This window comes from Bubalus kerabau, chromosome 3 (genome assembly GCF_029407905.1).
Source record: "Bubalus kerabau isolate K-KA32 ecotype Philippines breed swamp buffalo chromosome 3, PCC_UOA_SB_1v2, whole genome shotgun sequence".
Lineage (NCBI taxonomy): Eukaryota > Metazoa > Chordata > Mammalia > Artiodactyla > Bovidae > Bubalus > Bubalus kerabau.
Window position 1 is genome coordinate 36,493,246 of NC_073626.1, and position 25,708 is coordinate 36,518,953.

A 25,708-nucleotide genomic window follows, 5' to 3' on the forward strand; every position below is an offset into this window, starting at 1 on the left:
GTCCCCACGGGCTGGATTTTATCAGTGTTTGGCAGGCCTGGTTTTGGCCTCCCTCCTGGGGTCAAGGGCCTGACAATCTCTTTGGAGCATTGAGTGAGGGGTATGAGGTGGCAGAGGGGGTACAGGGTGGGGACTTTTTCCACTCACCCTAAAATGGAGAGTTCTCTAGTGCCAGGTTGGTGGGCACCAGGCCAGCTTTAGGTCACCTCAGGCAGTGAGAAGCTTGTTGCCGGGAAGCCGGCAGGACCTGGAGATGAGGGACAGAAGAGGACATGGGAGATCAGGCTCAGAGCAGGAAGGAGGACAGACGAGGGCTGGGGAAGAGGGTAATGGAGGACACAGGTGTTTTAGGAGAACTAAAGACATGGGCAGAGTTGCAACAGGACAGAAGAAGAGAGACAGAAGAAGCAGGGCCTGGGACGGCCCCCTGTTCCCATGCCCCTGCCCAGGCCTCCTGCTGCTGCAGACCAGTGTCTGGACAACCAGAAGCCAGTGTGGCTTACAGGTGGGTGTCCTGAGCGCTTGCTGAACTACGATGAGAATTTCCCCAAATGCCCCGTTTGACCAGGAAGTCCTCTAGAGCTACCCCCGGTCGCTCTGACTTCAGTCACTGGCGACCCAGCTCCATCACCTGCATCCATGCTAATAATGCCGCCATCATTCCCACCATCATCATTACCTTTATCCTAGCTACTGACCCCATCATGCCCCAGACACCCTAACTGCATCCCTCAAGGGCTTGGGAGTACTTGAACCCTGACTCAAGCCAGAATCTTTGAGTGTATCACCTCTAGACCAGTGACACTCAACTATTTGGCTCCCGAAAGGGAAGCTGGGCTGTGCCTGCAGACATTGTTGGTTGTCACACCTGGGGGACTGCTACTGGCATCTAGTGAGTAGAGGCCAAGGGTGCTGCTCAACATCCTACAATGCCCAGGACAGCCCCACAACAAAGAGTTTTTTTGTTCCGAAGTTTTGGAATTACGGACTTCTCTGTAGACCTGCCTATAGACCCTACAGCCCTCATTCTGCCCTCCTCTGGCCCTCACCCCAAAATGCCCAGCTCACACCTCTGGTTCCTGGGCAAAGAAGTCATTTTGCCACTCCATCTTTCGGCAAGTTTGATCTCATCGCTCACACCTCCTGGCCTCCACTGCTTGTTCTCAAAAGTCAATAGGATGAAAAGTCCTTTGATGCCACCCTCACAAAGGAAAACACACAGAGACGACTGATACAGGGAGCCCAGGGTACACCCAGGGTTGAGATCATGCTTGTCCAGGGCAGGGAGGCAGGGACTGGGCTGGGTCCCAGAGGTATAAAGCAGGAAGGACTATTCAGGCTTTCACTCCACTGCAACAGCTCAACTCAGAGTTGCCTCTGCTGCAGCCAGCTGGAAATCAGCATCATGAAGTGGATGGTACTGGCCTTGGTCTGCCTCCAGGCCTTGGAGGCAGCGGCATTGGTCAAGTGAGTCTGGGGCCTGAATGCTGGGATAGGAGCCCTGGCAGCTTTTTTAAAAAATAAACTTATTTACAAAACAGATACAGATTCACAGACTTAGAGAACAAACTTATGGTTGCCAGGAGGGAAGAACTGGGGAAAGAGATAGTTAAGGAGTTTGGGATCTATGTGTACACTCTGCTACATTTAAAATGGATAACCAACAGGGACCTACCTTATAGCACAGAGAACTCTGCTCAGTATTATGTGTCAACCTGGATGGGAGGGGAGTTTGGGAGAGAATGGATACATGTACATGCCTGGCTGAGTCCCTTTGCTGTCTACCTGAGACTCTCACAAATTGTTAATCAGCTATGTGCTGTGTTGTGCTTAGCTGCTCAGCCATGTCCAACTCTTTGCGATCCAATGGACCGCAGCCTGCCAGGCTCCTCTGTCCATGAGACTCTCCAGGCAAGAATACTGGAGTGGGTTGCTATGCCCTCCTCCAGGGGATCTTCCTAACCCAGAAATTGAACCCAGGTTTCCCATATTGCAAGGAGATCCAACCAGTCCATCCTAAAGGAGATCAGTCCTGGCTATTCATTGGAAGGACTGATGTTGAGACTGAAACTCCAATACTTTGGCCACCTGATGCGAAGAGCTGACTCATTGGAAAAGACCCTGATGCTGGGAAAGATTGAGGGCAGGAGGAGAAGGGGACGACAGAGCATGAGATGGTTGGATGGCATCACCAACTCAATGGACATGGGTTTGGGTGGACTCTGGGAGTTGGTGATGGACAGGGGGGCCTGGCGTGCTGCAGTTCATTGGGTCGCAAAGAGTCGGACATGACTGAGCGACTGAACTGACTTCTCATATTGCAGGTGAATTCTTTACCGTCTGAGTCACCAGGGAAGCCCAAGAATACTGGATTCGGTAGCCTATCCCTTCTCCAAGGGAACTTCCCCACCCAGGAACTGAACCAGGATCTCCTGCATTGCAGGCAGATTCTTTACCAGTTGAGCTACCCACGAAGCCCTAATCAGCTATACCCCAATAGAAAATAACAAGTAAAAAAAAAAAAAACCCAAAACTACTATAGACTGGATGACTTATAAATAACAGTAATTTTTTTCTCAAAGTTTTGGAGGCTGGGAAGTCCAAGATCAAGGTGCCAGTAGATTTGGTGTCTGGTTGAGAATCTGCTTCCTAGTTCATATACATACCCCCCATCGTTCTGCTGTCCTCACGTGTTGGAAGGGACACGGAAGCTCTCTGGCTGACCTCCTTCTGCTCTGAGGCAGGGAAGGCTCCCTGAGTAGGCACTGGACAGATCTCAGGATGGGAAGAGATATGGCCTCTGCCTTCAGGGAGCTTCCAGTAGGAGGGAGAAGCACCATCTGTTCCCCCACTGATGATAAAGCATAGACCAGAAACAGAGAGAGTAGGGGCAACTTCTGCCTGAAAAAAAAAAAAAAAAAGACCTTGAAAGGCTGGTACAATTATTTCTAGATAGGGAGATGTTTGCTAGAAGTTTTCTTAAGGGCCCCAAATTTATTTGACAGATGCCAAATCATCTAAGCAGAAACACCAGTCATGTAATCTCTATACGCTGAGGTGCCAGGGGAAAGGGGATAAGGCAGCCAAGCTCACAGGACATCAAAAGGGCGCCCAGCCTGCCTCATTGCCTGCGATTGCACCATTAAAAGGGCATTTTATTTGGTGGAAAGTTGGCTTCTCTCAGAAACTTCTTTGAGTTGCAAATTCTGGAGTCGTGTTGGTGTGAAGCAATCATCAGCCTTCATATCTCAAGGTGAAGGGGTTTAGCAGAGAATTTCTGGAGAATGCAGGGTCTTGAGGGAATGGGGAAGAGATGGGGAAGGAAGCAGGAATCCAGAAGCCTGGAGCAAGGCCTGGGGACACTGGCAGAGACCCCTGGGCAATGGAAGCAGGCAGGTCTGGGAAGGCACGGGCAGAAACCCATAATTCAGGAGCTCCAGTTCCAGAGGCTGATCTGGGCTCTGGACCAGTCCAGCCAACCTCCCCATGGTCCCTGCCTCCTGTGAGGAGCATGACTGACCCAGGCCAGACCCGGAGCAGCAGAACTAGGACCCTGTCTTCTGAGTCCCCAGTCTAGTACGGCTCCCTGGGGCCCGTGCTCTGTCACATCCAGCCGGTGCCAGTTGCCTGAGGGCCACCAATCCGGGGGACTCCCTTTGGGGTTAACTTTGCCATCTCTGAAGCCTTTTTATTTTTTGAATTATGTATTGCTTTTTAATTTATTATTTTTCTGTGTTGTGCAGCATGTGGGATCTTAGTTTCTCAAACAGAGATTGAACCTGTGCCTTATGCATTGAGTGCAGAGTCTTAACCACTGAACCACCAAGGAAGTCCCTCTGAAACCTTTTTTTAAAAATGCACAAATTGGGGATTCCTTTGTGGTCCACTGGTTAAGGGCTCTGCGCTTTCACTGCCAGAGCGTGGGTTCAATTCCTGGTCAGGGAACAAAGATCCAGCAAACACAGCCAAAACAAACAAACCAACCACACAAATCCTCCAAAGAGTAATGTCTAAAGTTCCTCTCCCCTTCCTGGGAAAGAGTTTATGGGGTATTTGAGAGTGGAGGACCAGGGTGGGATGACAACCCATGGGATGAGGTCGGGGCAGGCCTGGGTGAAGGTAGCTGTCTTCTGAATCTTGGAGCAAGTCCTGAGAAGAGTTTTCCAAGAGAAAAAGAGAGGCAGAGGGAGAAAGAGCCAGAGAGAGCCAGAGATCGAGACAGAAATGGAGAAAGAGGGAGACAGACACATACAAGCAACGGACCCCGGGGACAGAGCGACGGGGAGCCTGAGGCAGTTAGGGATGGAGAGAGAGATTGGGATATTAGAGGCGCAGTAGGAAAGAGGGAGGCCCTGCCCTGACCCCAGCCCTTCTGCAGAATCCCCTTGAAGAAATTTAAGTCCATCCGTGAGACCATGAAGGAGAAGGGCCTCCTGGAGGACTTCTGAGGACCTACAAGCACGACCCGGCCCAGAAGTACCGCTTTGGTGACTTCAGTGTGGCCACCGAGACCATGGACTACATGGACGTGAGTCTTGACCCTCCCCTGCGGCTCCCCCTTCTCCTGCTGCCAAAGGCTGAGGGCCAGGCCTGGGCTGTGAGCCGCACTCTCCCTCTCTGCACCCTCCCACTCGCCCCCTGGAGGCTGCCCCTGTCTCTCAGACCTGCCTGCCAACCCGGAGACTTCATTGCCTGAGAAAGCACGAAGGGACCCCTGATGAGCTGGCAGCTGAGTCCACGCAGACTTTTGCTGCTGCCCCAGGCGGGCTCACACTGAGGGCCTGTGGGTTCTGGGCAAGTGTGGAGGGCAGGCTCGAGCCCCTGCTTGTGGTGTGGGCTGTGGGGCTGGCCACTCTGCTGCTCTGGCCATGGAGAAGGCTGGGCCTGATGGGAAGAGCACTAGAGTGACTCCAATGCCCCCACCACAAGCAGGACCCACCCCCGACCCCCACCCAGAGCTAAGAGCCTGCCCCATGTCCCTTCCTCCCCACCCAGGCTGCTTACTTTGGCGAGATCAGCATTGGGACGCCACCACAGAACTTCTTGGTCCTTTTTGATACCGGCTCATCCAACCTGTGGGTGCCCTCTGTCTACTGCCAGAGCCAGGCCTGCAGTGAGTGCTGGGCTGCGGAAGGGAGGGCACTGACACCTGCTGGGGAAAGGCTGCACTTTCCTAAAGATTGCTGGGGGGCGGGGAGGTGGGGTGGGCAGGGAGCTCCAGTCCTGGAAAGGTCCAGGGATTTGTCCAGTGTCACACAGCACATGTCCCAGCCAGAGGGAAGGAACTGGCCATGAGCGTGGGTGGCCCCTCTCTGATTACCAGGACATATTCCTTCACCTACTCCAGCCTAGCCCAGCTCACTCCACCTCGTTCTGTTCACTCTGGGCAATGCCATTCCGGCCCACTCCACTCTACAACACTCTTTCTATGCTACTCCCCCACCACGATTTACTAAGTTCTTACTGAACTCTCCCAAGGACCCGGGAGAAGGACATAGACGTGGTCCTCCTCCTGTCACTGTCTTTGGAGATGCACACTTCCTAGGGCGGGCCTGGCCCCTGCCAAAGCCTTGGGGTTTGGGTCTTGACACCTCTAGTCCAGAAGGTCCCTCGCTGGCCCCATCCTAGGCTGTCTCAGGATCCTGGTGTGGCCAGCTTCTTCCCTGGGGTGAGGGAAGTTTCAGAGAATACCCTGGAGGTCCATGCACTCCTTCATCTGATGAGTAATTTCTCGACACTTGCCATGTATCAGGAGATCTGCTGGGGGCCAGGAAGATGGAGATAGATACTATACAACCTGCCCACACTACAATCCTAGGGAGGTCATCATCCTAGGGCATCTGGCGATTCTGTGATTATGTTAGGTTGGGGGGGTGGGTGCTTTGGGGTCAAAGCTGTCCAGTTCTTAAGGGTCTTCCAATGCCAGGAATGTCAGTTGGCTACCATCTGACTCCTTGGCTGGCAGGGGGAGGGGTGTGTGTGTGTGTGTGTGTGTGTGTGTGTGCTGAGGCTATAGGATGTGAGTACAGGCTGGGAGACAAGTGGGCAGCCTTGCAGACCTTAGAGGGGGCCAGCATGACTTCCCGAATTTTCCCTTCCCGGCAGCCAGCCACACCCGCTTCAACCACAGCCTATCCTCCACCTACTCCACCAATGAGCAGACCTTCTCCCTGCAGTATGGCAGCGGCAGCCTCACTGGCATCTTAGGCTATGATACTCTGACGGTGAGTGATGCTGCCGGCTGAGCCCTCACCTCTTCCTAGGATATAGGCAAGGTAATTTGGGGCTGTGAACTCGATTCTAACCTCATAGTTCTGAGTCTGATGGGGAGACTTAGACGGAGGCCTTTGAAAAACATGGGAAACACCCAGTGCTCTGCCATTGTTTGTTGTTGAGTTGCTCTGTTGTGTCTGATTCTTTTGCAACCCCATGGACTGTATAGCTCACCAGGCTCCTCTGTTCATGGGATTTCTCAGGCAAAAATACCGGAGTGGGTTGCCATTTCCTTCTCTAGGGAGTCTTCCTGACCCAGGGATTGAATCCATGCCTCCTGCATTGGCAGGCAGATTCTTTACCACTGAGCCACCAGGGAAGCCCATACTCTACCATACAGGCCAGAAAATCATAACACTAGAGACTCATCCAGGAACTGCCTTGGTGGTCCAGTGGTTAAGACACTGAGCTTCCAATGCAGGGGGCTGATCCCTGGTCAGGGAACTAAGGTCCTGCATGCTGTGAGGTGCAGCCAAAAAAACCAGAAAAGGCTCATCCATTCACTCATCGACCCCTCACTGTGGGCCACAACGTGCCAGGTAGTGAGGACACAGAGTGACTGGGATGACCTGCTTCTTTTCCTTAAGGAGCTTAAAGCCTCAGGGAGAAGCAGGTTGGGGTGGGCGGTGCTGCAGCAGGTGAGGGTGGCTCCTTGGAAGAGAAAGTGGCTTTCACAAACCTGTCAAGAAGCGAGGTGGCAGAAGTGAGGGAGGGATGAAGAACAGACAGATGGGTCTCAGGAGGGGGATCCAGAGGGAGGTGTGTGGAGTTACATTCATCACTTCCCATCCTCTGCGTCCCCTCCAGGTCCAAGGCATCAAGGTCCCCAACCAGGAGTTCGGCTTGAGTAAGACTGAGCCGGGTACCAATTTCCTCTATGCGAAGTTTGATGGCATCATGGGCATGGCCTACCCCTCCCTGTCCGTGGATGGGGCCACCACCGTCCTTCAGGGCATGCTGCAGGAGGGTGCCCTCACCAGCCCCATCTTCAGCTTCTACCTCAGCAGGTAAGGAACTACCTGCAGTCCCTGGCTCCCAGCCCACTAGCTTCCACGGGCCTGGACGGCTGAGGTTCAAACACTTTGGAGTTTGGAGGCAGGCATTCCCAGCAGGCATTTGGCAGGACCTTTCCTCCTGGGCTTCTGACTCTTCCTTTTCCGTGCTCCCCATCCCTGCATCTGTCCCCAGCCCACTCAGTCTCTTCTTTGCGTTTCTTGGCCAAGACAGAATCTCCCCTTCCTCCGGCAGAACTCTGCCTGGAGCATTGTTGCAGCTTCTCCTACCACTATGGGACTTCCCTGGTGGCTCAGATGGTGAAGAATCTGCCTGCAATGAGGGAGACCGGGGTTCAATCCCTGGGTGGGTAAGATCCCCTGGAGAAGGGAATGGCAACCCACTCGAGTATTCTTGCCTGGAGAATTCCATGGACAGAGGAGCCTGGTGGGCTACAGTCCACGGGGTCGCCGTGAGTCAGACACGACTGAGCAGCTAACACTTTCACTATTCTCCTACCTCTAGGGCTAAATGCCTGCCCAGAGCTGCAGTGAGTTCACTTCCTTCTGACCAAATGTTTTCTACCTGGACACCTCTTTTGTGTAATAATCCATTGCTTCATCTCCTTTGATCTATTGTTCTAGCCAGGTCTTCTGGCCTCAGTCCACCATGAACTCAAACAAATTGTTGTTCTTACCACAAACACAAGCAAAAGTGGTCATTTACGTGGACGGGCCCTGGAGCCAAGCGGTGGGAAGGGGTGGGTGGCCTGGAGGGGACTTTCCATCTTTCCTCTGTAGAATTAGACAACCACCTTCTAGAGATAGTCAACATCTACTCTCTGGGGCTTAGTCATTTGAACCCGAATTTCAACAATATTATCCTGTTACTAAGGTTGCTGACCTCTGTTTACAAGTACTCTTGAGTTTAGCCCAGAGGATCGCTGCCCAGTGCTACTCTCCTGCTCGTCTACTGTCTAACAGGGAGGTCGTGCCCTCCACTCCCCCTGGGCCCCTCCTCCCTCCGATTCCAGTAAACAACAAACTGGGCCCCGGTCAGGCTCCTGCTGACACGCTCCACCAGCAGCATTAAGTGAAAGGCAGAGGAGAGAGGTGGGACAGGGCTGCAGGCCAGATGACCAGAGGCTTTCCCAGAGGAAGCACTTGGTGGAGCGGCCTCATTTGAGAGCCGGAGGCACTGGGAATTCCCAGCCTTGGTCAGAGGTGGGGGACACAATGTCTGCCCTTAGGGAGCTCCAGTCTGAGGGGACACAGCCCTGCCCTCAGGGAGCCCCAGTCTGAGGGGAGACACAGCCCTGCCTGAGGGAGCCCCAGTCTGAGGGGAGACACAGCCCTGCCTGAGGGGTTCCCAGTCTGAGGGGAGACACAGCCCTGCTCTCAGGGAGCCCCAGTCTGAGGGGAGACACAGCCCTGCCGCAGGGAGCCCCAGTCTGGAGCCAGGGCAGGACTTCTATTTTCTTGCCTTTCCCACAGCCACTTCCTAACTTACCTTTCACTTTACATTCTGCAGCCAACAGGGCTCTCAGGACGGGGGAGCAGTCATCTTTGGGGGTGTGGACAGTTGCCTGTACACAGGGCAGATCTACTGGGCCCCCGTCACTCAGGAGCTGTACCGGCAGATTGGCTTTGAGGAGTGAGTCTGCGGTGGGCCCCAGGGGTGTGAGCATTTCATTCGGGCAGGATGTTGCACACACACATCCAGGTCTTGGGGTTTCAAGACCCTGGTTGGCCTGGAGAAGGTGGGTGTGATGGGGACAACACAGGAAGAGGCAGGGTCTGGAATCCCAGACATTTCAGACCCTGTCATCCAACCCTAGGGCCTTAGAGATTAGAAACTGGGGTGTGTGGGGGGAGGGACTAATTTACTCAAAGTATTTACAACGAATCAATAGCCCTGGCCATCAGTCTTTCTAGAACTATTTGTGGAACTTTTTAGAAACAGAATACATGGCCATTCAGGCGGACTTGGACAGACTGTTATGAGGCTGGGGGGTGGTTGGATTGACCTCTGTAGAATCTTTATCTTCCTGAGGCGTACCTTGATTCGGTGGCTGTGGCCCAGCCCCTAGCTGCCCTGAGCTGGGAGGTGCTGAGACTGCCCATCTTCTCACCATTCAGGTTCCTCATTGGTAACCAGGCCACGGGCTGGTGCTCCGCAGGCTGCCAGGCCATCGTGGACACCGGCACATCTCTGCTCACGGTGCCCCAGCAGTTCCTGAGTGCCCTTCTGCAGGCCACAGGAGCCCAGGAGGACCAGTATGGACAGGTGCATGCAGCAGAGGCGTGCCCTTTCCCGGGGAGCGGCCAGGGGGCATTTATGGTTTTTCCTGGGAGCACAGGAATAGCCTGATTCTTGGCCTCCGTGCTTCTCGCTGCCTCCTGGCACTGGAGGTGGGGGCCCCGGGATGACTGGGGCGGGGGCTGGCTGGGGGCCGAAGGCTGATTCAGGGGGGCCAGATGCCTGTGCTGGTATGGGAGGTCACTAATAGGCAGAATTTCCTCTGAGCTTCAACCTCTTAGAGGAAACAGTTTAAACACCTGCTGGGCTTTGCAGTAAGAGCTGTGGGACTAAGCCCGAGAGCGACAAGGAATAACTCTTGAATCCAGAGCTCCCTCACCTCCACCTTGGGAGGTGGATGGGGCAGGGCCCTGCCCCATCCTTACCCGCTCCTGAACCTACCAAAGGGTTTGCATAATTAAGGTATTCTCACTAACTGGTGGGCTGATGAGATATACTTTCTACACACCTGTGTATTTTATTTATGTATTATTTTAATTTTTATTGGGGTATAGTTGCTTTACAACGCTGTGTAAAGCTGTCCAACGAAGAGAATCAGTTAGAGGCATGCATATATCCATCCCCTCCCTCTTTGACCTCCCACCCGGCCACTGCCATTCCACCCGTCTAGTCACCACAGAGCGCCCAGCTGAACACCTTGTGCTATACAGCAGCTTCCCATCAGCCATCTATTTTACACAGAGTAGTGCATCAGACCTATTTTAAAAGGACACTTGCAGGGAAGAGGTGTAGATTTAAACTTTCATGGGGGAAATTCAAGAAAGAGGCATGTTTTGAGAAAGATGACTCAGGTCCCCCCACAACCCACCCTCTGTACAGCAGCTTCTACAACTTGGAGGTTCTGTACACGAGTCCTCATGGGTAACACCAGCAGTATTGGTATTGCAGCCTCCAATCCAAGAGCAGACTTGGGGCTCGGGCCCAGGACCCCAGGGGCTGCAGCGATGGGGCTGGCAGGTCCTCTTGGCGGGGAGATGAGGCGACCCGGGCGCTGTTCCTCTCTGCAGTTTCCTGTGGACTGTAACAACATCCAGAACCTGCCCACCCTCACCTTTGTCATCAATGGCGTGCAGTTCCCTCTGCCACCCGCCTCCTACATCCTCAATGTAAGTCCTGGTTCCTGCAGGCTGAACCGCTGGGCAGAAGGTCAGGGATGGAGGTGGGTGAGGGGTGGGAGGAAGCTGTGAGGAGCCAGAAACACTCGGTCCCCTTAACTGTGCCATTTCCTTGAAGCATTGATTTCTCTTCCCCTCTCATGGATTTTAAACCCCCTTCTCTGGAACCAGGCTGTGAAAGAGCAGAACAATCATCTATTAATAATAATTATTATTAATTAAGGGGGAGAGGCACTGGCTCTCTATTGAGCACTTACAAGAGTCAGCCACCAAGTGAAGCACTTTATCTACATTTTCCTGATGACTCGTCATAACATTTAGTGAGGGAGATATGAATTTTTATTTTACAAGTAAAAACTTGGAGGTTCGAGAGGTTAACTCATGGGCCTAAAGCTACATTGTTAGTCAGGGTGAAGCTAAGGTTTGAACCTAGGTTGATCTAGCTCCAAGGCTTTACTACCAGGAGTTGAGGAGATCCTGCAGAGGGAGGGCCCTTGCAACCTGCCCTCAGCCACAGTTGGCCTGTGAGGCCTCAAGGGTAGAAACTCGGGCTCATCCGTTTCTGTATCTGTGCTGCTGGCCTGGGGCTCTGGGCTGAGCAGTGCCCGGTCCACCTGTGAGCTGATGAATGAGTGTTGCCCTTGTGTGTTGTGCAGAACGACGACAGCTACTGCATCCTGGGCGTGGAGGTCACCTACCTACCCTCCCAGAATGGCCAGCCCCTGTGGATCCTTGGGGACGTCTTTCTCAGGTCATACTATTCCGTCTATGACCTGGGCAACAACAGGGTGGGCTTTGCCACGGCCGCCTAGACTCAGTGCCTGGACTCCCGGGCTTCCTTCTCCCTCTGGACACTCCACCCTACAGGGGGTTCTCTCTGCACTTCCTCTCTGCATTTAGCCTCCCTTCTCTGGACTCTGGACTTTCTCTAATAATAAACAGCTCTTCTCCACGTTGGCCATCCTGTTGTTTTTAGAGGGCAGTCGCAGCCTGTAAGGCTCAGGGAACGGGACAATAAGAATCAGAGGCAACTTTGTCTCTATTGGACCATGTTGTCCCTGAGTTTCTAGGAGGTTCGTCGTGGGTCACTGAGTTTCTAAGAGAAATAGGGCATGAGGTAGGCTTGGGGGTGGGCCCTGTACCCCTCAAAGTTTGGAGTCTCTTCACATCTTCTCTCTGGAGAGGGAAGACCGTGGTAGTGGCATGCAGGCAGGGCATTCCTTTGTAAGGCACAGTCCAAAATGCTCTGCTGACCTAATTTACCAAACTACCACCAGAGTTACCCCACACATATCACTAGCAGTGTGACTAGGGGTCCCATGTGTCTTAAATCTAGGCTTCTTCCTCCTTATCTGTGATCAAGTTTGCCCTAGGAGCTTTCAGAAGAAGGCTGGAGGACAATGAGCATTGTAACAGATGTGGGTCCTTTAGGGAGACATCACCTGATGCCACCAGAGGATCTTGTGATGTCCGTCCATCAGGGGAGGGTGACATGAAAAGGTCAGGAAGTTTCTCTTTTCAGCAACATGGTGGTGGTGTACCTGCAAGCTCCAGGTAATGAGGTCTAGGTGGGGAGGGCCCCCACCTAGATAAATGAAGAACTCATGATGGGAGAGGAGGTGGGCTCCATTTTATAGTCATATTTCCTTCACCACGCTGATCAACCTTGTTCCTTATGCTCAAGACCCAGGTCTGGTACCCCATTCCAAACCAGGAGGATGAGGGTTGACACAGAGGGGTTTCTATGGCAACAACACACCATCTGGGACCCCACCTCTTTCCTAGACTCCAGGAAAGCCAGAGCACTGCACACCTCTCACTGGGGTCAAATAGGCCACAGGGCATATTGTGATGATCTGTGGTTCGTGACATTACTTCCTGAAAAGAGAAAACTTGCAAAAGGGGTAGAAACCAAATGGATCCAAGTTTCCAAATTAAACGCCAAGTCCCAGCACAGGCCTGAGCCCGCAGGCTGGGACTACAAATCCCGACGTGCCTAGCAGAGCTGTCGCCCAGCAGGGAGGACTACGTTTCCCTGCGGGCTCTGCAGCAGGCAGACGGGCGGTAGGGCGGGGAGGGGCGGAGCCGGGAGGGGCGGGGCCGCGGGGTAGGGTGCTGCCCTCTGCCGGGCGCGGCGGGAAGTGAGTGCCGAGTGACAGCAGGAGCCCCGGCGCCGGGCGCGGGGCTCGGTGACAGCGGAGGCGGCGGCCGCGGGCTGGACGTAGGGAGCGGCGGCGGCGCCGACGGCAGAGGGCAGGGCGGACGGGGGCGGGCCTCCCCGGTGGCGCGGAGCCTGAGGAGCCCGGGAGGGGGCGGCCGGCGCAGCTCTCGGGCCCGACACCTGAACTTGGGACAAGTTGCCGGAGTCGCGGGGCGCGGGCGGCGGACGGATTGACCTTCATAGCTAGGTGAGCGGGACCGGGGGGCAAGGGGTACGCGGAGGGCCCGGAACTCCCGACCCAGGCTCCGCTGCTCCGATCCCGTGGGTCCGCGAGACAGGTGGGTGGCTGGGTAGGGGTGTCGACTGGAAAGGGGAGCTAGACCGTGTGCGCCGCACTGCCACCCGCCCCGCCGTCCGTCTAGCCGGCCCGGCTCGTCCGGCGCATGGCTGGGGCGGCGCTGCCCGCGGAGCCTGGGAGCCCCTCCAGCCCCTCCCTTCGGGCCCTGGCCGGGGGGCGGCTTCTCCGCGACCTTATGTAACCAGGCGGGAGGGGCCGTGGCAGGCATGGGCCTTCCCGGCCCGGGAGCTGGAAGTCGAAGGGGCGGGAGGCGTGGGAGTGAACTTGCAAGAAGTTTTGAGGGCGTGTGGGCCCTGCGCCCGCTTCTTCTCCACCGGACGCGGCTGGGGCGGCGGGTGGCACGGGGGAGGGCGCCGGAGGTAGGGGAGTGTGCGGGGGCCGAGTCCGGCAGGGCCAGGCCCTGCCTGGATGGTCCCGGGGAGTGGGCGGGCCGGAGCGGCGCCACGCCCCGGGGGCCGGGCTGCTGGGGGCGGGAGGGGGGGGCGGGTGGAAGTACCATCCTTCTCTCCCTTCCCGCCCCTTCCTCCCCCTCCGTCTCTTGAAGAAGCCGCTCCAACCCGGTCCCCCGATGTGCCCGAGAGCAGTCTTTTTCTCCCCCTTGCATTATTCCACGACGTTAGGGAACCCCAACGCCAAAGCACACCACTCCTGCCTTCCCTGCAGCTCCCAGCCATCTACCCGCCCCCAGAGTATCCCCCCTCCTTCCTGGTCCCGAATCCCGGAAAACACGCCCCCTTCCCCCGATTCCTTGAGTCTGCACCTCCCAACCCCAGGCTGTCCCACCCCCAAGTCAGCACTTCTCCGCCGTCCCCGCCCGCCCCCGGTACCCCGATCAGCTATTCGGCCGAAGCGGCGAGTGCGCTCGCCTTCTCGAAGGGAGCGGGCTGATGCCAGCTCGGCTCCCCGCCCCTCGGCTCCCTCCCGCCCGGAGTCCGGGCTTCACGCACGGCTGCCCAGAGCTGCTCAGGGTTGCGCGAGCAGGTTCGCGCCGCAGCCGCCCGGCGCTCCCCGGCCCGGCTCGCAGGGGGAGGGAGGGAGGGAGGCGGGGGTTGGGGGTGGAGGGAGGGCGCCCGGGGCGGGGCTCGTCCGCCCTGGGCTCCGCCACCCCCTCTTCGTCGGGCCAACCCCTCACCGCTGAGTCCTTCTCCGATGCCGCGCCCACCCCTGCCGTCGACCTCACGCGCGTGTGTTCTGGGGGTGGTTATGCGCTAACAGTTCCTGGACCAAACTCGAGCGCTTTGGCTTAGCGTTCTCCGGAGAAGTGATAGTTAATCCTTGTGATAGTGATAGTTAACCCTTGAGTGGGGAGGGGGTACTTAGTTGAGCTGGGAATGGGGACAAGACTGGTGTAGGTCCCCAGTGACGCCTCTGGGATGTGGGTTCAGAACCCTGATGGCTGAGATTCTACCCGCCCAAGACCTTGCACTCTTGGGCAACTGGGGGTGGAGGGGACGATGGGGGACTGGTCGGTGTGGGTGTCTTCAGAGCAGAACGCAGTTCTTGGTTCGTAGACTTGCCTTCTCTATGCCCAGCCTGAGAGACGGGCCCCCAGGCCCTGCCCTCAGGGAGATCACAAGTCTGGGAGAGAAAGGCGGGCCAGAGAGGCAGGCGGGGGAAGGGCTGGCTGCCTCGGGAGCCCTACCTGGTAGTCTGAGGTGTGCCTGGATCTTGCCTCAGTTTCCCCAGCCATGGGGAAAAATAGCAGTTCACACCGACCCCTTCATTCTGCCTGCCTCCTGGCTTAGGCAGAAGAGTCGGAAACCAGGCAATGGAAACGAAGAGCTGTTGAGGGTGACTCTGTGCTCTGCTCGTCTGGGAGCACAGCCAACGTTGCTTACAGTTTACGAGGCCTGTTACGGCTGCAGTGCTGTTTTGCCCTCAGCTCAGCTCTGAGGTGCAGCCAAGTGGGAGCCCAGGTTTCCTGATTCTGTGCTCTGTGGAAAGGGTGCAATGGTTGGCGACATCTCCTCAGGTGAGCACTCAATCCCGAGAGAGCCCCTGGGCTTCTGAGGGCTGATGGCCTGGTAACTCACAGTCGGAGGTGGGTAGGAGGGTGGGCTGGGGCACGCAGGAACCCATCCAGTGCTCGGGGATGATGGGGGTCCCCAGCACTCACCCCACAGCCAGTGAGGCCTCCCTCCTGCATCTCAGCTGGAAAGCAGGTGGGAGGGGCTTCCCACCCCTCAAGCCTGGCTGCCCTTTGAGGGTCTGGCTTCTGGCCCCATCCCGCCTGGGGCTCTGTTTATGGCTGTAATTGCATCATTAGCCAGAGTTTATAGAGTTACTTAGCACCTGCCCCCACAGGGAGTGGCCTAGCCACCCCCTGGCTTCTGTCTCTTCCTTTTCAAAGTCGACTTGGTTTCTGCCGGCAACTGGGGTTTCCCCAACCGCAGCTGGCATGCAAGCCAGGTTGGGCCTTTGTCCTAGGGATGGAGGGCAGTCAGCACTTGGGGCCCAGCTTGGGGCTGCCCTGGAGATGACCGTGGAAACTGGGTTGGCCTCTTCTGATACAGAGGGGGAGGGGGGGTTCAGGGCTCCCGGAGCTGCCAGCGGTGTCCACATCCCAGGACACAGTGGGTGTTTTTGCATATGATGTATGTATCCACGTCTGAAAAGAGAGGTAAAAATGCACACACTTCACAGGCAGCTGTGGGGAGTCAGGTGCCTGGCGCATGGTGAGTCCAGATGCTGCTCTGTATCTCAGTGTGGGGTGTGTGTGATTGATGGGAGTTTGTGTGTGTGGTTATGAGATCGTGGGCATCTAGATACATGTATGTAGATGAATTGTGTACACGCATGTCTATGAGCATGTAAAAATAACATGAATAGAATATGCATCTACTCTCTCTATGCTATAATAGAGCAGTATTGTAATAAAACTTAGTCATAAACTATCAGATCAGATCAGATCAGTCGCTCAGTCGTGTCCGACTCTTTGCGACCCCGTGAATCGCAGCACGCCAGGCCTCCCTGTCCATCACCAACTCCCGGAGTTCACCCAGACTCACGTCCATCGAGTCAATGATGCCATCCAGCCATCTCATCCTCTGTTGTCCCCTTCTCCTCCTGCCCCCAATCCCTCCCAGCATCAGAGTCTTTTCCAATGAGTCAACTCTTCACATGAGGTGGCCAAAGTACTGGAGTTTCAGCTTTAGCATCATTCCTTCCAAAGAAATCCCAGGGCTGATCTCCTTCAGAATGGACTGGTTGGATCTCCTTGCAGTCCAAGGGACTCTCAAGAGTCTTCTCCAACACCACAGTTCAAAAGCATCAATTCTTCGGCGCTCAGCCTTCTTCACAGTCCAACTCTCACATCCATACATGACCGCAGGAAAAACCATAGCTTTGACTAGACGAACCTTTGTTGGCAAAGTCATGTCTCTGCTTTTGAATATGCTATCTAGGTTGGTCATAACTTTATAGTTGCCAACATTTATTGTGTATTTACTCTTCAGAATGAGGTAGAAATTAGTATTTTCATTATACTGATTCAGAGAAGTTAAGCAGATTGCCTGAAGTCACGCAGCCTGGAAGTAGTAGGGATTCTAACCCAGGCCCAGCTGAGTCCAAAATCCATGTTCTCAGTCCCTGCAGAAGACCACTTCAGGGTTCCCAGGAGTTCTCCCTTACAAGGCTGGGACATGGTGTGACACGAACCTTCTTTTCCCCATTGGGGTCTCCTGCTCTGAGCAGTGATGGGACTTGCTGAAGCCCCTTCTCCAGGGCACACATGTCTCCTGACTGCTCTTCTGAGCTGCTGACCCAGGTGACTGAAGGGCCCCCGGTGAGAACTCTCCTGACTGGCTGGGGGAGGAGATGGGTTCAGACAAGGCTTCCTGGGTCTCCTTGGGTCCCTCAAACATGCCCTTACAGTGCAGCCCTCAGTAGGCACTTGTTTAATCAGATGAGGAGAAAAAGCCAGGAAAGTACTTGGATGAGAGCCGGATGGCAGCAAAAGTGCTAAGAACCCAGGAGACCCCGTTTGACAGGCCATGTGGCTGGGCCAGTCCCTGTCTCCCTTAGCTTCCATTTCCATATCTGTGAGCCTCCATCACCGGTGGGGTCCCCTCCAGTGTGAGCCTTCTATTCATCTTTGGCCAAAGCACCCAGACAAGAGACGCTTCAGAAAGGGTGGAGTGTGGGGTGCGGGGGAGGTGGGGGGCAGCCCAAGTCCACCCCGTAGAGCTTTTGCTAAAGGCTGGACCCCGTGGACCCATCAGCCAGTTTTTCTTGGGACAGAGCCATTGCCACTCGGTACTGAGCGCTGGGCTAAGTGCCCCCGAGTCGGGGGTGGTTGAGAGCACGGGCTCTGGGGCCAGGCCGCCTGGTGTGGTTCTCAGCTCTGCCACTTGCTGGCTGTGTGGCCCTGGGCCAGCTGCCCTCCCGCACTGCGCCTCTGTTTCCACACCCAGGCCGCGAGGAGCATGGTAGTGCCTGCAAACAGTGCTGTCAGGAGGGCTGAGTGTGTTGCTGCTCGCTGCCTTTACAGCACTTAGAACACTGCTGTGCTCCAAAAAATGTCATCATAATTAACTCCTTTAACTTCTTTATTTCTCATTTCCAGGTGAGGAAATAGAAGCATAGAGAGCTCTAGGGGAGAAATAAAGACCTCTGGGTTGCAAACAGGCCTCCATCATGGGCCTAAGATCCTCAAGCAAAATGCCTTCAGTGGGGCTTTGCAGACTCCGTGGCCACAGTCCCCAGCATTCCCTGTTGTACCACACAGCCTGGTCTCCACAGTTGACAACAGAGCAGATGGTCAGGCCTGCAGCATTTCTACCACCCCTGCCCTGCCCTGCCCTGGCCCCTGGGACTGGCTTGGAGTGCATTGGGCCCGGTCACTTACTACTGACTCCTGACCAGAGGCCCTCCCTTGCCCTCATGTTGCCTGGCCCTCCTGCACTCTGCACCAGAGATACATATGGATCTCATGGTCTGCAGTGTCACCAAGGCAGAGATAAGATCTCAGCCATAAGGCTGGATCTGGGACTTATCATCATGCCCACAGGAAGTGCTTTGTTGCCTGTGGAGCAATGGGTGAGAGCAGGTGGCAACCAAGACGGGGAGAAGCAAGAGGCAGAGTCATCATCAGCTTGCTTTACTGTCTCTTAAGGAGGAAGAAAAGTGAGCTCCGGCCATCCCCACCCTTGTCCATCTTCCTGGGGGCCAGACTGCCTTCTTAGCTCCTGTCCACACAGCGGGGTCCCACAGTCAAATGGGATGACATGAGATTAATGCAGGAATTCCAACAGGCTCTCTGGAAACCCAAAGACCATATTCCCTCATCCTAGCCCTTGTTCATGCTGGTCCCTTCTCCTGACAGTCCCTCCTCTGCTTCCCTCCCTATAGGCAAATCCTCTGTCCCTGTAGGCTTACCCTTCCAGGGAACTGCTCCATCTGACTGCACTTCTGGCTGGATATTAGGATGACCTGAGGAGCTCTTAAAAAATACCATTGCACCTAGTCTTTGGGGAAAGGCTTGGGCATCAGTATTTTTTTTTAATATGTGTGATGACTTTGATGCCGTGTTTCTCAGACAGTGGTTCTTAGGTCAGATGGGCGTCAGCATCAGGATTGGTAGAATGTCTACTGTCCCCCAGCCCTGCCCACGGTTTCTGAGTGGATCTGCAAATTCCTATAGGTCTAGAATTTACAATTCTGGCACTTTCCGGTGATGCTAATGCTTTTGGTCCTGGGACCCCATTTTAATAACCTACTCCTTTGTGATTACCCAGGCCAGAGCTTTCTGTTTCCTGGGCCTCTGATTGCCCAGGATCTCTTAGGCCCATCTGCTTTTCGAAGCCAGGTCCCCAGGGGCAGGGACCACTGGGAGATCATTTGGTGACTGCTAGTCTTTGGTATCGGAGAAAGCAATGGCACCCCACTCCAGTACTCTTGCCTGGAAAGTCCCATGGATGGAGAAGCCTGGCGGGCTGCAGTCCATGGGGTCACTAAGAGTCGGACATGACTGAGCAACTTCACTTTGACTTTTCACTTTCATGCATTGGAGAAGGAAATGGCAACCCACTCCAGTGCTCTTGCCTGGAGAATCCCAGGGATGGGGGAGCCTGGTGGGCTGCTGTCTATGGGATTGCACAGAGTCAGACACGACTGAAGCGACTTAGCAGCAGCAGCAGCAGCAGTTTCTGGTATGGCCATCCTTCCCTCCTCCATCCTGACTCTCTGCCCCTACGTCCCATTAAACTGACCAGTGTCCAGTCTTGACCCCACCCTTGGGGATGGGCGCTCAGGAAATAGTGATTGCTTCAGGCTAGGTGAAGTGGATAGCACCAGTCCCCAGAGTCTTCAGTACTGGGGGCACGTCCTTGGAGCCAGAATAGCATTTCTGGCTTCAGGGGGTGGGTGTCCAGAACAGCCCCTCACTCTCCCTAAGTGAGGCTGTCGAAAGATCCATCATGTTATTTGACTTTCCCAGCCCATAAAGGGTATTTGATCACTGTTTGAACTGCATTTTTGGTGAATAATAAAAATGATAAAACACATGCAAGAAACAGCCATTCCCTTCTGCTTTCCTCACCCTGGAGACACCAGGCAGGCAGATGGGGGGGTCATTGTTGGGGGTCGAGATGTGTCCATCATCTTTTAGGGGGTCCTGGGCTTTGAGGGCAGCAGATAGCTGGGGTGACTCTGTGGGCTTGCCCCAAAGCCTGTAGTAGTAGAATCTTCCTTGGAAGCCAGGGGAAGCTAGCTATGTACTGGGTGCTCAGCACAGCTTCCTGGAGGGAGTAGGTGAGTGTGAAATGGGCCCAGACCCAAGGATGCACATATGACTTACCCATGGTCTCTGCCCTGCAAGAGCATCACCACCTAAGACCCAGGGATGGGACCCAGGGACATGACCAAGAGGAACTCCCTGCAGGCTCACAGCCTGTCTCTCCCTGCAGAGTTTGCAGCAGCCCTGCCCATTGCCTGCCCCCTGCCACTCCCCAGTTCCACCAGTGGGTCTGTGGGGTGGGGCTCTGGTTTGTTTTCCCCTGTTTGCTTAGGGAAGTCACAGCCTGTCCTCTGCCTTGTTTATAACTGGTTTGGGGACAACAGCTGCCCCAGCCCCCTACAGTCCCTGAGGGGTGCAGGGTGGCCAGGAGGTGATACACTATCCTGTCCCCCCCGCCCCCCCGCCGCCTCTGTCCCAGCCCCCCTCGCCCTGGCCAGGTGTTGTCTCTCTCAGCTGCCCCTGCCAGCGCGGGGCCAGCTGACTGGGGCTGCAGGGCTGTGGGCCTCGGAAGCCAGCTGACACTGCCCCCGTGTTTTCAAGAGGAGAGGACTGGGACCCAGGGAGGTTGGGGGACCCACTCCAGCATCCACTAGGGTCAGCAGTCATGGACTGACTGGGTGCCTAGCACTGTGCAAACCAAGCAGGATGGGTGGCAATAAAGACATAGCTCCTTTCCCAAAGCTGATGGCCTGGGAGCGGGGACGGGGAGAATTTCAGTATCTGCAGAGGACAGAGAAAGGCAGAGCGGTGTGTTATCATACAGAGCCATGGACTAAATGACCACAAACGTGCCAGCACCTGGCCCTTTGGTCTGAAGAACATTCTTCCTTTTTTTTTTTTTAAATTAATTTTTATTGGAGTATGGCTGCTTTACAATCTTGTGTTAGTTTCAGATGTACAGTAAAGTGAATCAGTTAGGTACGCGTGCATGCTAAGTCGCTTCAGTCGTGCTCGACTCCTTGAGACATTATGAACTGTAACCCGCCAGGCTATATGTCCACTGTTTTTTAGACTCTGTGGGGCTTTCCAGGTGGCTCAGTGGTAAAGAATCCACCTCCCAGTGCTAGAGACACAATAGACTCGGGTTCCATCCTTAGCTCTGGAAGATCCTCTGGAGGAGGAAACGGCAACCCACTCCAGTATTCTTGCCTGGAAAATCCCATGGACAGAGGAGCCTGGTGGGCTACAGTCCATAGGGTTGCAAAGAGTCAGACGTGACTGAGTGAGCACACACACATTCCCACACAGGGCATTACAGAGTGTTGATTGGAGTTCCCGGTGCTATCCAGTAACCTACTGCTATATAGTAGATTCTTATTACTATCCATTTTACATATGTTAATATATAGTAGTGTATATATGTTAATCCCAGGCTCCCAATTTATTCCCCCTGCTCACCCTTGAAGAGCCTTCTTCCCTGGCCAAGGGAAAGTTTCTACAAAAGGGCTTGGGCCCGTGCCTAGAACTTGGCTCAGCGCTTCTCACCTGCTGAGAAGGCTCCAGGAAGGACTGTTCTCCCCCAGGAAGGACCACCTGGGGGGTCGCCTCTACAGGCCCAGGGGCCTCTCCCCCTGGACCATGCCCTCCCCTCCAGGAGACCTGGAGTCTGCTGAGCGCCAGGTGGGGCCACGGGGAGGCTGTTGGCCCCTGAGCCCCTCACCTTTCGCTGAGGCCCTGGGCCCTGGGGCACATGGTGCTAATCGGGCCTAACACTCAAGCCTCTCTGGACCTGCTTGTGCTGAGCCCTGAGACTTGGGCTTATAACTGCGGGCGGTGCGTCTGCTCTCCTGCCCCAAGCACTCTTCTCCTTTCCCTCTTTCCTTTGCCCCTCCCACCCGCATCCCTCTGACTCTCTCTCTATTTCCCCACAACTGGAACTTCAGCCCCCGATGCGGGTGTGTCTCCCTGTCCTGCTCTCTGTCCCTCTCCTCTCCATCTTCTTCATTTCATTTTCCTGCCTCCCTCCTTCTTTCGGTGTATTTATAGGATGAGCGAGGCCTGCCCAGTTCCTCCAGTGCCTTCCCAGCATGGGCCTCTGAACTCTGCTGTCAGGGACCCGGAGGAGCAGACCAGGGCAGGGTGAGGTGGGCATGAGAGAGCCTAGCTTCATGCAACTCTCTCCCCTTGCCCACCAGGGGCAAATGGTGGCTGGGATGCTCCAGGGTTCGGGCGGAGATGAAAAGGACTGTGGTGCCCAGGTCCTATGGGCTGAGGGGCAGCTGGAAGAGCCCTCTACAAACACCCCGGGTGTCACTGGCTCCTCCAGACCCATGGCCAGATATAGGGTCTCATCCGCTTTGGCCGAATCATAATGGTTTGCAAAGCCAGGTGGGGGAAGAGACTATTAGAACTTCTATTTCGATGTATTTATATCTCATCCTTTTCTCCCCCCTTTTATTGTGAAATATAGCCTAAGTGCCAAAAAGAGCATAAACCTATAGGGATAATATAACAAATAATTATAAATGTGAACACCCAGGTTACCACCACCTCAGTGAAGAAACAAATGTAACCTGCATTTGAAATCAACTTGTGTGCTCCACCTTGGTCATAAGCCCCTTCCCAAAGTGAACCACTATCCTGACTTTTTTTTTTTTGCCTTAGTGTGGGCATGCAGTAGCCTAGTTCCCTAAACAGGGATTGAACCTCTGCCTCCTGCTTTGGTAGCCTGGAGTCCCAACTATTGGACCATCAGAGAAGTCCCTCTACTGACTTTTAAGATAATCAGTTCCTTGCTCGCCTTGATCATGTTACCACCTCTACCTGTGGCCTTTAGCAATAGAGCTTAGTTTCGCCCGATTTTAAATTTATGCAGCTGGAGTAACACTGGACATGTTCTTTGGCCAGTGGAGAGATCTGGCTACACTGTTGTGAGTGGCTGCGTTCACGTATCAGCATCCACTGTATGAACTTGATACCATATCTGCATCCATCCCACCACTCATGGACATTTGGGTTGCTTGCCTTTTTTGGCTGCTGTGAACAATGCTGAAAGAACATCCTGGAATGTGCTTCCTGGTGTGCTGGTGTGTATACTTCTTCAGAGTCCGTATAGAGCGAAATTGCTAGAGTATTGCTGCAGTGTATACGATACATATTTCAATTTTAGCAAATTCTGTGTGAAGTGGTTACACCAATTTGCTCCTCACTGCTGACCCCTAAGAGTTCCTATTGCTCTGTGTCTTCACTGATACTTGGTATCAGTAGACTGTTTTGTTTCTGTCCTGGTGAGCTGCTGAAACTGTAACAGTATCTCATCCTGAGTGTAATTTATATTTCCCTCCTTGTCTTTTTTATAGATCTATTTTTGTGTATGTTTGCTCATACGCATGACGTATTTATACACTGGCATTTATTAACACTTCCTGAGAAAAGAAGCTTATATTGGGGGTGCTCAAAATTTGTTACTCACAGGGGTGTGTGATTATTGAAAGACCACTGAAATATTGAATGCCAGGGAGGAGGCTGATTTGTAGGCTGGGGTTGGGGAGGTGGTCTTGGGGTGAGAGTCCCAAGTGGTACCACCTGCCGGGGGGCAGCTCTGCCCAGAGGGTACTGAGCTCACGGGGTACTCACCAGCACCTCCAGGCCCTCCTGCCTGGCACATCTACAGCTCTCACAGCAGATACCCTTCAAGTTAGAATTGGCAGGCGCCTGGCTTTCAGGTCCTTTTAGGGCAGCAGTTCTCTTTGTCTCCCAGGGGACATTTGGTGATGTCTGATGACATTTTTGGTTGTCACAACTCAGGGAATGCTACTGGCATCTAGCGGGTAGAGGCCAGAGATGCTGCTAAAGGTTCTAAAGTGCTCAAACAGCCCCTCAAGAAAGAGTTACTCTGGCCCCAAGTGTCAGTCGTGTTGAGGTTGAGAAACTGTGACCTAGGAAGGGAGCCAGGAACCTGAGATTTGCTGTGAACTTGCTGAGTGGCCTTCGGGACGTCCCTGAGTGCTGTGAGTCTCGGTCTCCTCATCAAAAAGGAGGGTGCCAGTGTTGCTGCCCCTCCCCGCCGTGGGTTGTCGTTGGGACTGGGGAGAGGGGGGCTGGGTGTGTGGGCATCTTGGAAGGTATCCCTGCAAAGGGGCCCTTGGCCATTGTTTCCAAGGGGTGAGGGGTTTCTAGAACCAGCCCTTCCCCTTGTCTGTCCACAGAGCTGGAGGCGCGTGAGCCTGGCCCTGGTTCCTGCCACTCCAGGCCTCAGCGGGCTGTGGCAGAACGGCCCTGAGGGCCCCTGCCTTTGATGAGGGCTGCAGAAATGAGGGGCACTCAGGAGAGCCCTGGGGCCCCAGGAATACCATTCCTGACTTTGTCTTCAGCTGGGTGGGAGTCCAAGGTTGTGTGGGATGATAAGAGGTGCTTATCATATTCCTTATCTGAGGCTCTGTTGCAAGTCCAGCGGTGAAGGGTGGGAGCCAGAGATCATCCTTAGGGGCTTTGTACACCCAGGCCAGGCTCTGCGTCCTTCTGGAGTGCGCTCTCCCAGGGAAAGCCCAGGATCGGGCCAGACTCTGGGTCAGTGCTCTCAGGGCTCCTCTGACCTCCCAGTCCTGGGGTTCACTCCCCCCATGCATCTTGAGGTCCCTCGGCCTGCCTGGTCTCCCCTCTGCTATGTTGTCCCTTCCTGAGATATACTCGTGAACGGACCTAGTAAACTCATCCACCCTGAGGTGCAGACAACTAATAACAGCTCAGCGACTTCCAGCCTTTCTTGACAAGCGGTATCTACCTACCAATGTTGAGAATCCCTTAGCTCCGAGAAGGAAGCACTAGCGAAACGTCAAGTGTCTTGGGCTATTAGAGAAGTGCGCTGGGGGCTGAGGAACCTCCAAAATCTCATGTAGTGAGAGCCTTTTCCCACAAGCTCGTGTGGTGGCTCAGAGCTTCACAGGATCGTTCTGGGTCCCAGGGTCCATTTTGAGGTGGGCCAGAGTGAGGCTGTGAACTGGGTGTCTGGAGACCCTGGGAAGGCCCGGGGCTGAGGTCACAGACATGTGGTCAGTCAGGAAGGAGGTGAACTGCAGGGCTTCTGACTAAGGAGGGACGGGGAGGCTGTGCAGGTTAGGGTTTGGCCCATTGGGGACCCAGCAGGAGTCCTGCAAATTCTTGCCCCTCTGCCTTGGTGCAGGGGCAGCTTGGCCTGGGGCCCTGTGAGGCCAGGCTGTGTGAGGGGTGGAGGCTGTCAGAGACTCAGTCTGGGAGCAGGGAGGGGCCGGGTCAGTGGCCTGGAGCCCTGGGTCAGTGAGACGGGAGCTGGGAGCCCGTCTGCCTCGGACGGGGTTGTGGGTGTGCGAGGCCTTCCGGGCGTGTGGTTCCCCCTGCGCTGTGAGTAGTCCTCAGCAGAGTTTGCAGCTCCCAGGGGATTGTGTAACTTCCTCTCAGGCCAAGGTGCAGGGGGCTGGGTGAGAAACAGCCCTGGGGAAAATGAGGAAACTGGGGCTGGCGCTGGGGCAGGGGCCTGGCCCTGGGCTCTGGCCCCCGGAGGAGCTGAGCGTTCCTGGGGGCCTCCTTCCAGGGGGCTGCCCTCGCCCAGGTACGTGGGCATGTGTGCGTGTGTGTGTGTTGCTGGGGGGTGTCTCTGGGGAGCTGGGTGAGTGGGGATGAGGTCCCGCAGGCTGTGCTGGCCTGGGGCTATCTTTCGAGCAGAGTCAGAGAAGCAGGTGATGCAGGGGAGGGGCGGGAGGGGGCCTGTGGAGTCAGGAGTCCCCAGAGCCGACTGCCAGCCCCACCTCTGAGGAGCCGCTCCTGGCCTCCTCTGC

The 25,708-nt window shown here is 55.1% G+C and overlaps 2 protein-coding genes across 2 annotated transcripts in view; both read left to right on the forward strand.

Annotated features, from left to right (window-relative positions):
* The first annotated feature begins 1,405 nt into the window (after nt 1–1,405).
* PGC (progastricsin) lies at nt 1,406–11,512 on the forward strand. Its single transcript, XM_055574683.1, is given in 10 exon segments — nt 1,406–1,467; nt 4,379–4,443; nt 4,446–4,528; nt 4,996–5,113; nt 6,106–6,224; nt 7,081–7,280; nt 8,797–8,919; nt 9,405–9,552; nt 10,593–10,691; nt 11,357–11,512. Coding segments are annotated over 10 exon segments (1,173 nt in total).
* A 1,336-nt stretch (nt 11,513–12,848) lies between these two features.
* The window catches only part of TFEB (transcription factor EB), a 48,826-nt gene continuing 35,966 nt past the window's right edge, over nt 12,849–25,708 (forward strand). Inside the window, exon 1 of the mRNA XM_055571433.1 lies at nt 12,849–13,108. The gene's annotated coding sequence lies outside the window, so the exon portion shown is untranslated. The remainder of the gene's footprint in view (nt 13,109–25,708) is intronic.